Below are 12,133 nucleotides of genomic sequence, written 5' to 3' on the forward strand. Positions count from 1 at the left end.
AAGTCAGCAGGTGAGCAGAATTGGTTAATAAACCAAAGCAAATGCTTGGGCTGGTAACCTCAAATTCTTTTTATGATTTAAATATAATTAATATGATTCTGGGACCTACTTATTCTACTTGACTCTCCTGAACTTAACTATTATACCTCTTATAAATCCAGATGAAATTGATTTCAGAGTAAAACAACTCTTGTTCTTTTCATTTAAAAGACATGCATATTAAGCTGGGATTTGTCTGTTTTCACTTGTATTCTCCATTACTACCTGCTTTATCATAAGGTTGTTAAAAGTTACTTGTTGTATTATGCTGCCAAGGGGATACTAACTAGTTTTGATGCTCCTGGTGCACTTATTTTTTATATTGCTCTTTTTGTCCAGCTGTATTCTCTACTCAGAATTTAGCAGAATAACTTGATATAGAGCAAACCCACATTTGTAGCTAACTGATTCTGCATCTACTAGATCTATAAATCGATCTATAAATCTATTTAGAAGATTTATACAGTATTTTCAGTCCTACCATTCTCTCAGTGATAAGCAATGTGACTTACAAATTAAAGTAAGGCAATAAAGGTGGGACCTCAGTATCCACTGATTTGGTATCCACTGATTTGACTCACCACTGATATCGGGGGTCCACCTTTAAATATCTGGTAGCAAGGAAAAAAGCACCAAAATCCAATTTCTTACCTTTGTCCTGTTAATTATAATTTCATTCCACTAGATTCCATTATTCACTCCATCTAGTGGTTGAATGTGGTATAGTGTCTATACCAATGCATTCTGGGGTGACCAGAATCAGTGGATACCAAATCAGTGGAAAAATAGTTCTAAAGATCCACTTCCAGGTTTATTGCTCCTCCAATGGTTTTAGACCACACGCATGCCCATCCCACTGACAGAAGCCGTCTTAGGATTGGGCTGCACAAAAGGAGATTTTCACATCTTCTAATGTTGATTAGTTAAAGGGGCTTCTTTGTATATTTCATGATTTTAAAGAACTATATACAGGTGGGACCTCGATATCCATGAAGAATCTGTTCGCAGACCTCACACAGATAACGAAAACCGCAGATAATGAAATTAGTCCCCTTTAAACTCTCTGGAAGTGACCCTGGAGGGCTTCCCCAGGCCTCAGAATGCCTTATAAGGGCAAAAAGGTAACTTCCAGTTTCCCTCCGGAAACAAGAAGTTGTATTCTTTTGGCTGAAACAGCCACTATGAAGCCCACAGAGGATGTAGGCAGATGTGCTTCAGAAAGCCCTCCGGAGGCAACCTGAGCTGTGCTCTGGTTGCCTCCGGAGAGCTCAGATTGGGCCAAGTCTGATTCAACGTGGAGCCGCATAGAGCCAGATCCACAGATACAGGATACAGAGGCCCCACCAATACAGGTGAAAGTGTGAATGGGTCAAATACATGATCTTACTGCACAGTCATATAGTCATCAAAGATCCAAAATCAACTATGATGTACATAAGGAACAGCTATACCACTGCTATAATCAATAGTATACTATTGACGAGCCAACAGCAGACAACTACTGTATAATAATCATACTGCATAATAGTCAATATTACAGGAAAAAGAATCAGATGATCAGAGCAAAATGCAATGTTTGTAATTCTGGTTTGTAGGGAGTGCTTGGACCACAGTTCTGCAGCTTGGATGACACACAAATTGTGGTTTAACAAAACAGGAAGTCTTCTGCAAATCTAGGTATGCCATGAGAGGAGAAATAGGAAAGGGATACACACAAGATGGTTTCTGATCCAACAAACCACCGCTTGTTAGACAGGGAATGTTATGTCTGAACTGGGCCATTGTGACTTTTTCTTTTTTTTAAAGCACTGCTAAAGTCTTGCAGAACTGGCACACCATGCAAATAAATCTGTTCCAAATAAAGAGCAGAATCTGTACCCTTCTTCAGATTCCAGGTCCTAATCTGGAAATCAGAATCTGAACCATGGCAAACAAGATTCCACATTTCCATGTGGTGGGGGTGGAGACTACAAACATCAAAACGTTCCTTAAATACCTAAAGCCTTAAATCTGTAGTCTGGTTTCTTACAAAAATATGTATACAGAACAGTCTCATTCATTTCTTCTATTTTTCTACACTTGGAATTGGGTCTGCTTGCTTTTGAAAAGGGGCATGCCAGACTTCATGGATGCAATCCTTACTAGTTGCTAAATCCTTCCTTTAGTTTCAACTAACTTGTAGGTAAGCGCATGGAAACGTTACCTCTTCTTCAAGTGTGCAGCTATTTGATTTGATTTGCTCCATTGTGTGGCTCCACAGTACACCACCGTTGTGAAAGTTTGAGGTTACTTTTGGAGTTAGTTTTGCAAAATTCAGTTAAAGAATGACAATATTTTCTGACTCCAGATGAAAAAGCGTCCTCAAAATGCAGTTATTTGAACTTCCTAATATATATATCTCCTACATCCTCAGAATTCTGTTGCTGCTTTTGGTTTATGGTGCTGCCCTCTTTAGTTCACTTACGCACATGGAAAAAAAGAAGTTGCTATTTTTAAGATAAATTGTCTCAAACATAAAAGCCACAATCCTGAACACAAAATGCATTTGCTTCAGTATAGGCTTTGGGCTCTTCATAATGTACCTGCATCCTACCTACAACAAACATAATTCTGGGTACACACCAGTGAGAATTCATTTTTTGGTCAAGAAACCTTGCAGCATGGAGACATATGGATATTTTTTTCCCTGCAGTGTTCTTGGATGTGTGTCACTATGTGCAGGATTCTGGCCTTACAGACCATGGAAAGTGTTTTCTGATCTATCTTGTTCCAGGCTCCACTCATACCCCATTGTTTACAACTAATTGCATGTCTACTCACAAGTAAGCCCCACTGAATTCAATGGGAAACACTCAGATTATTTAGGACTGTAGCCCAAATGTGTGCATGGAGATTCTCACAGCCAAGTGCACAAGATGTGAAGGCCAAACCCAGTCATGATGAGGTCATTATTTATGCACTCACCGACCCTTGTTCATACATGACACAGGACAGTGCCCCATTCTGTTCTTCTGAACAAGGCAAAGGAGCTCTCCAGAAGGTCAGCAGTCAGAGTTTCTGCCGTTTCACAGGAGAGGAGCTATCCAGAAAATTCACCTGGCACCTACGTTAATGTTCTCTGGGCACAGAGCAAAGCCCTGTTTATTCTCCCTGGCCTGCTGATCAGATGTTGCTGTTCTGATGGTTTTTTGTGTATTCTAATGGTTTTATTTTTAATTGCATTGATTTTATTTATTGCTCTTGTTTTATCAAGTACAGCAGTGGTTCTCAAACTTTTCCGGCTCGCGCCTCCCCTGATCCTTGTAGCCATTGGCCATGGCTACCAATTACAACACCTCACCTCAGTTACCCCCCAAATGGGGATGAAGGGGTTATAATTATACACTAGAAACAAGGCTGCCAGCACTCTGAGGCTGCAATCCTAAGCACACTTACCTGAGAGTAAGCCCCATTGAACAAAATAGGACTTACTTCTGAGTAGACCTGGTTAGGATTGTGCCCTGAGTTTGTTAGCAGCACACCTGCAGGGTTTTGGAAAGGGAGGGGGGAAGTGATGAATTTGCTGGGGAGGGGAAGACTTTGTTTTGTGTGTATCTGCTAATTGCAAACTGATGCAAACTAAGACCTAGAGACTGTTTGGCTGGAATCCTAATCCCACTTTCCTGGGAGTAGGTCCTAGTGAACACAATAGAACTTACTTCTGAGTAGACCTAGCTAGGATTGTGCCTTTTGTCTTACAACAGTAGCCAACAGAGCACACACACACACACCCCGCCCAAAAGGAGGCAGGAGGGAAAAGGGGAATGGCTGAAAAAGAATGGGGATTTTTATTTTTTATCAATTTTTGGCGACAAAGCCATCAAGAGTGGCTTTTTTTCTTTTTTGAGGGGGGAGGAAAACGAGAAAGGTGAGGATCCTGGGATAAGCTGACACAGACCCCAAGCCTATGTAGGTCTACTCAGAAGTAAGCCCCATTTGAGTCAATGGGGTTTACTCCCAGGAAAGTGTGGAAAGGACTGCAGCCACACAGAGCAAGTTTACAACTCACCCTAAAGTAGATGGGGGCTGCTCACACACATACACCCAACATGCAAATGCCACCCCTTTCCCCCCAGGCAAGACAGAGGGATGCAGGCTGGGTCATTTGGACAACCCTCCACTAGGAGCAGACTAGCTCCTTCCTTCCCAAGCAGAGGAAAGTGCTGCACTGCCTGTACTTACTTTGAAGCTTGCCAGGAGCGAGCCCTGTGCTGATGAGATGCAGCACCTCCACACTCTTCTCTCTTCCAACCTTGACCAATCCCAGGATGCCCAGGGAGAGGGGCACACTGGGAAATGTAGTCCTTGGGGCAAGGATGCACATGGAGAGAGCGCCGTGATGAGATGCAGCACCTCTGCCTGCCTGCCCAGTCAGCCTTCTCTCCCACCTCCCCGCACCATGTTTCACAAGCTCTCCCAGCCTCACGCTGCCCCACCCACCTCGTTTACAGCTGCAGAAAAGCAGCAAGTCAGCAGACAGCACATGCAGCTGAGCAGAGCCGAGCAGCCTCCCTCCCCCCCATGCTTGGCGACGCCTCAGGAGGCTAGCCACGCCTCACTAGGGAGGCGGGACGCACAAATTGAATACCTCAGATGTACTGGTTGAGTACCCCTTATCCGAAATGCCAAAATACAAAATATTCCAAAATATAGAACTTTTCTGAGCACCAACATGACTCTTTTTTTACTTTTTTAGCCTAAAGAAATAAAATCACAAACTGAGTTTCATGTACAAACCTTGTTTCATGCACAACATTATTTAACATATTGTATAAAATTATCTTCAGGTTATGTATATAAGGAGTAAATGAAACATAAGTGAATTTTTGCGTTTAGACTAGATAGAGTCCCATCCCCAAGATCGATGCAAGTATTCTGAAATATGGAAAAATCCAAAACAGTTCTGGTACCAAGCACTTCGGATAAGGGATGCCCAATCTTAATCTGTTTTATGTATTACATGAACCACCCTGGAAGTATATACAGAAGGGTGAACAAATTCAATAAATAAAGTACATTCAAATCTTATGGCACACACCCCCTTGCACACTCTGTACATCATCTTAAGGTCTACCTGGGGTATGTTTGCCTGCAGGGGCAAACAGGTGTGGGACAGTCTCAGTGACAGCTCCAACACTGTGGATCTCCTTTCTACTAGAGCAGTGGGTCTCAAACTTTGAGGGAGCTTTACTCCCTCAGTAAGTCCTTCAGGGGGAGGGGCTAGGGCAGTGACGCAATCCTGAGGATTGCATTGCTAGGAGGGGTGCTTTCACTTACATTCAAGAAGGTAGGGCTGCAGCAGGCTGCAGGAGGTGTGGGGAGCCCTGGGCAGCCCTCTGTAGCGCTCCCCGAGGCTTGGAACATTGAGTAAAAGCAAGCAAAAAGCACCTCCTGCAAAACGGAAGTGCTTTGCATCTGGTTTTACTGACGATTCCGGGCCTCGGGGAGCACAGCAGAGGGCTGCGCAGGGCTCTCCGCGCCTCCTGCAGCCTGCTGTAGCCCTACTTACTGGAATGTAAGTGAAAGCACTCCCCCTTCGCCCCCCCAGGGATGCGATCCTGGGGATCGCCTCCCTGCCTCTCCCCTTCCCCTGCCCATTAAAGGGACAGGAGAACCTTTACACAAACTGATGGGTCACAATCCACCAGTTTGAGAACCACTGTAATAATAATAATACAGGTATTTATATACCGCCTTTCTTGGTCCTCAGATCTCTCCTCAGACTTTATTCAAGGCTGTTTACATAGGCAGGCTATTTAAATCCCTGTAGGGATTTTTACAATTGAAAGAAGGTTCTATCTTTCAAGAACCACAACATTTCAGATGGATCTTTCTGATCTGGTTTCACATTCTGGCCTCCATCCTCCCATGCTCAGAGCAGATGGAATAACTCGGTTCAGCTTGTCAGCTGCTTCAAGGTCGCATGGTGCCGGTGGCCTTGAACTGGCGACCTGTGGATGCTATCTTCAGGCAAATGGAGGCTCTACCCTCTAGACCAGACCTCCTGCCCCCTGTACTAGAGAGACTTGTGCCACCCCTACCCTTAGATGCTAAAATTAAGACCTAAATATTTCATAGGGCTTTTAGAACTGGTTAACTGCAGCTGAAATTGCTTTGTTTTGTTGACTTTCATTTGTTGCTACAGGTTGCTTATTATTGTGTAATCATATTTTGTAATTCATTGAAAGTCATTTTGGGTTGCAATTTGCATGAAGAAAGATTAAACAGAAATTGTTTTACAGCAGCAATTATTAAACTGTGGGTCCAGAACCCACCAGTAGGTCATGACCCAACTTTTGGTGGGTTGTGAAATTGACAGGGCAGCTTAGGCTATGTGCATCAAATGTTAAACAAGCTGCTACTTGGGGGGGGGGGGAGCACTGCTGCCCAATTACCATTATAGTCTTACCTTGGCATTTATAAATCAGGCAGCATCCTCTAGGTCCTCTAAAAAGTTTGAGAACCACTGCTTTACAGCAATATATTTAACCAAAAAAAATCTAAAGATTTTACCCCAAAAGACTGGGTAAAGTCTGGTATAGCTGTAGGCCTGGCTTAAACTCTCAGAGCTGGAAGTTGCTCAGGGAAGGAAGTTTAAGCAATGCAACCAATACGAGTGTAACTATTTTGGAAGAGAGAAGGTACTTTGGGTCTCAGACAAAGGATCCTGGGCAGCCAAACTCAAATTCCTTATGCAACCACAATCACCAAGGTCCCCTTATCACAGTGCAAGAACCTAGGTCACAAACAAATAGCAAATTCAAATAACTACTGCGTTGAATGTACACAATAGTCGGTACACTGCCTAAGAGCACAGCACAGATTAGATCTGAACTGAAATTCACAGACAGTGACGCAGAATGAAGTGGTACACGACGGGTGGGTCTTATTTGTGAAAGGGGGAGCAATTAGGCATTGTATCCGATATCCCAGTATTGCATGTGTTGGACTCTCCTCACCAAAGGGTTTGTTCCACTGGCTCGTGCCAGCAGTTTGCTCCATTATGTGGCTCCAGTGTTATAAAACCCATCCAAGGCAGGGTGGGGGAAGATTGTAGCAATTCAAGGTCCTTTTTGTTTTTTAACAAGCCTTTTGCAGAAGGAGCCAGTTGGCACCATACAGCTTTATAAAAGTGGGCGAGGAGCTGGCTGGCTTTAGAGGAGATTAAAATGATTCAAGACATCCCCTAAGCGCAACTTCCCTTCTGAAGGGCGTAACGGTCCTATTTTAGAACACTTGCAACACAACCACTGAATCCAGGAAGCATATGATGTTTATAAGTAGGTTTGCTATATGCCATGTTTCCATGGAAGTACAGAAAAGCCACTGAATATTGCACTGGCTAAAGAATTCAACTTCCTAAGAAACTTACTTAAAAAAGTAATCAAGCCTCTAGCCCTTAAGACTATAAGGATATTTTCAAGTGTGTAATCACTGTCTGGAGAAAACTCAAAATCTAGAAGAATTAGCAACTAACTAGTATTGATTTTCCATAAACAATTCACATCAGTTACAAATGTTAATATCTACTCAAGGCCAGCCAAAGACACCTTGGCATTTCAAGTGGCATGCCAAATGCTGTCCTCCCCGGTGATGTCCCCTACTGTGCTGTTAGCCTACCACTCTCCTCTTCTCCACACTTCCTCTCTGACCCCTTTTCCTTTCCCAACCCAGGGAGTGACAGGTGGAGGAGAAGCAATGGAAGTAAGTGGGCAGCCAGAGGTGAGTGCCTTCAGCCAATCTGCAGCCTGAGGCAAACACCTTAGCCAGTCACCTTTATGGATGGGCCATTCCTGTATTCACTGGCTCCCAGCTTGCTTCCACACCCAGCTCCAACTGTTTTGTGTTTTTTTTGGTCCCATAAAGTTCTGAACAGACTGGAATGTGAGACTCTAAAGAACTACATCTCACATAGAAGTGATTCTAGAGACCCTTCTTCATGCACCCTTGCCTTCGCTGATTAGGTAGGTGGTGGTAATAATAATAATAATAATACAGGTATTTATATATCGCCTTTCTTGGTCGTCAGATTTCTCCTCAAATTTATTCAAGGCGGTTTACAAAGGCAGGCTGTTCTAATTCCCCGTAGGGATTTTTACAATTGAAGAAAGGTTCTATCTTTCAAGAACCACAACATTTCAGATGGATCTTTCTGATCTGGTATCACATTCTGTTCTCCAGTTTCCTCCCACCCAAGCTGACAAGCAGCTCCTTCATCTCTCACATGGAGGGCAGCCAAGATGCTTCTTCGCTCACACCAAAGAGCAGGTGGAATAACTCAGCTCAGCTTGTCAGCTGCTTCAAGGTCTCACCATTCATGGTGCCAGTGTCCTCGAACTGGTGACCTGTGGATGTTATCTTCATGCAAACGAAGGCTCTACCCTCTAGACCAGACCTCCGGCCTGGTAGCTCTGGGAGAATGAGTCTTTTCCCAAAGTGTGGAAACTCTTTAACAAGACACGCACATCTGATCCCTTCTGTTATCTTTCAGGTGCCAGGTGTAACCCATTCTGTTCACTTGGACTTATAATCATATTTTTTAGGGTCTTTATTTTTATCAGGTTTTAATTATTCATAGGAGTAGCCATGTTGGATGAAAAACAGTACCTTTATGGAAAAAGGAGGAGAAAAACAATGTTGTTCTTAAACAGCAGAGACAGTTGCAACAGGCCTGGTCAGGTTGCAAGCTTAAAAGTATACTTATAATGTTACATGCTTGTGTTCCAGTTCCCCAACTGGTGAGAAGTTCCAGGAACAATGTTATCGACTTCTAGCTTCATGGGAACAGATATTACAGAGAACACTGGAGGTTTGTGGTGTCTTTGTAAGGCTTTTCTTTATTTAAAAATTTACAGGTTGTACACTGAAATTGTGTTAAATAGCATGCACTCCTGCAAACAACAACAGGTTACATTTCCAGTCTGGTTTTCCTCACTGGTGGTGCTCAGAAGTAGTTGCTAGGAAGCTGCCACAGGTGACACACTTTTGATTCTTGCAGCACAATCCTATGCTTGTCAATTCAACTTACTCTCAGGAAAGTGTGTACAGTGGGCCCCAGTATCCATGGATCTGATATCTGTTCTTTCAATTAACTGCAGATCTTGAGATACTGGGGGGTGCCCTTTGAAAAGTAAGTCAAGGGAAGAAAAAAAGGCAGAAACAGCTTTTCTTCCTTTCTTTGTCCCAGAATGCAGCATGACCAGGAAGAAAATGCCTTGTGCTGCATTCTGGGACTACCGTGGGGGAAGAGACCCTTGAAACAACCAGGAGGAGGCTGAAGGCAGCTCGGAAGGTTGCCAGCAGCCCTGAAAACACAGTGGTTTCACTGCGCATCAGTAAGAAAAGCTATTTTTGCCTTCTTTCTTCATTTAACTCTTTAATGGGCATCCCCAGGATCCACAGATCCCCGGTATCTATTGGGGAGGTCTGGAATAGAGCCCCCCCCCCACGAATACTGGAGCACATCTATGTAGGACTGCAGACTTAGAGCCCAATCCTGAGATTGGCGGTGCTATAGGGCACGTCAGTGACAGTTACCACCGGGCTACCACCCATGCTAGCCCAGTGCCAGACAGTGCTGGGCTAGCGCCGGGCTAGTGCAGGGTGGGCGCCCTACATGAACAGCTTTACCTGCCACCAACATTTTGGTCGGCGGTAAAGTGAGTGGGCCCATTGCAGGGCTGCTTCCTTACCTGGGAGAAGGGGACAAAAGTCCCCTTTTTCCAAGGCCCCGCCCGTGGCAGGCTGAGGTGTGCAAGATACAGCGGTAGCCGTTCTCGGCGCCACTGCAGCTGCGCGTCCTGGGCAGCTCAGGATTGAGCTGCCCGGCTGCAATCCTAAGCACACTTTATTTATTTATTTATTTATTTAGCCCCACTGAACAAAATAGGACTTACTTCTGAGTAGACCTGGTTAGAATTGTGCCCTCAGAGTATCAAGAGTGCAGCTAGTGAGGATACAAACAGACACCCCTCGTTCTTTTGATCCACTGCTACAGCTTCATCTCACAGTAGAGATTCAGTGTAGATTCCAGGGATGATGGCAAATTATTAGGAAAAGAGAACCTAGAAGAAATTGCCATAGGACAAGACAACAGCAACAAGGAACCTGCATTGACTTCTCCCCTTAACTTCACCTTCTGGAACATTCCTTGATTCCTGACACCACCCTAATGCCTTAATTCCTGTACCTAATATTTTGTCTTGTTTCCTATCTTGCTTAGACTTGCTCTCTTGGCTAGCAGTCCTTATCCAAGCTATGGTGCAATCTTATTTCTCGAGCTTCATCTCAGTACACATTCCTGACTCTGACTTTGAATTAATTCTTGGCCTGGTCTCCAATTCTGACTCTGTGGCTCTTATGCACATTTTGGCTGCTGACCTCTCTATGGCAATGTGAATCAACAAAGTGCATTACCAACTTGAGAGAGAGAGAGAGAGAGAGAGAGAGAGAGAGAGAGAGAGAGAGAGAGAGAGAGAGCTTTACAAAAGTACAAAATCTGGGTTGAGATGTGGGAGACATTCCACAGAGCCACTACCAGACAGTGTAGCACTGGACAAGAAGACGATTTATTTTATGAACTGCATTTGCAAAAGCACACACAGATCATTTACAGATCTTTTAAAAACACACCAGAGTTGCTTCATCACAAGAAGGAGAGAATCACTCTCCAAAAGGAGTAGACCAGTGCATATATTCATTAAAACTGCTTATACAATGGTGGAAAGCTACCCAAAACAGATAATATGGAAGTCAGGGCCGCACTGAGCAAAGAAAAACAAAGGATATAGTGTGTGATTTTTCAGTTTAAGTACACACAACTCCTGAACTCAGCCTGGCCTAGAAGAACACAAGAGCACAGGAACAGCCTACTGTCCACTATCTCAGAGTCATTAATAACATTATATGCCTCAGGGTCCAATCCTAGCCAGTGTGAGCTGGCACAGCATGCACTGCACTGGTGCTAGCTGTCACAAAAAGGCCATAAAGCACTTTGCAATGACATAGCAGTTAGGCCCAAGTGAAGGGGTGGACTGAGCCCTTATATGCTTAGATGCTTCCCCTATATTTGAACAGAGTAATTAAGAAAAACAATTTGCATTTATTTTGCATATATGCTAAGGACTTGCACATGCAAAATGTGACAAACCTGCTTGGCAAAAAAGACACTCTTAAGGCTCTGCCAGTCTGTTTTTACAAAAGCAAATTGAACCCTGAAACTTGACAGCTATTTGGTTTAAAAAAAGAAGAAAAATGATACAATCACACTCACACTATTGCTGCAGGTTTTATACCGAATATTCCTGCCTTCACAGTTCCTGGAAAAAAGAAAGAAACATTTGAATACAATGGACACAATAACTAAATACAAGAAACACCGAAAGACTTATCTTTTCCCATCAATTATTCACCCAAATACTGGATACATATTACTGCTTCTCACATTTAGGGTTCAATTCAGACCTGCACTTGGACCAACACAAGTCCCTTGTGCTGGCCCAGGAGTATCATAAAAGTGCCATACAGCATTTTTGCACCACTCAAAGGGGAGATAGGTTGGCGCATGGATGTGCACTGGCCTCCCCATGCCATCATGGGCCCTGGGGAAAGAGTGCGTAGTGTTAGCCAAGCTTGGTAACACAGGGGTCTTGGGGGGGGGAGGCATGGGGAGGGCAGGGAGGAGGCAGGAGGGAGGTGTTTCAGTGCATAGGGAGGGCAGACAGCAGGTGTTCCCAGGGGTGCACAGGAAGCAGGAGGATCCAATAGTTATTTATTTATTAGATTTGCATTCCGCCGGATCCTGACCCTGTTCCCTGGCAGCATGGCGCGACTCCGGGCTGCTCGGATCTGCACCACAACAGGGGGCGCAGATCTGAGCAGACCCATTGGAACCACTGCAGCACGACATGGGGTAAGGTGAAAGGTTTCCCCTTGCCTCGGGCTGCACTGCTTTTGGCCCCAAACTTGCGCTGGATACAGTGCAGGCTCGCTGGCCCGCCTGCTTCCAGTGCAAGTTAGGATTGGGCTCTTAACGTGATTTGGAAGATTGGGTTAG

The 12,133-nt window shown here is 44.3% G+C and overlaps 1 protein-coding gene across 1 annotated transcript in view; it reads right to left on the bottom strand.

The window, feature by feature from the left end:
• Positions 1-12,133, bottom strand: part of ADAMTSL3 (ADAMTS like 3) — a 203,650-nt gene that overhangs the window by 144,554 nt on the left and 46,963 nt on the right. Inside the window, exon 4 of the mRNA XM_066635419.1 lies at positions 11,351-11,396. Within this exon, the coding sequence (XP_066491516.1) occupies positions 11,351-11,396 (46 nt within the window). The remainder of the gene's footprint in view (positions 1-11,350; positions 11,397-12,133) is intronic.

This window comes from Tiliqua scincoides, chromosome 8 (genome assembly GCF_035046505.1).
Source record: "Tiliqua scincoides isolate rTilSci1 chromosome 8, rTilSci1.hap2, whole genome shotgun sequence".
NCBI lineage: Eukaryota > Metazoa > Chordata > Lepidosauria > Squamata > Scincidae > Tiliqua > Tiliqua scincoides.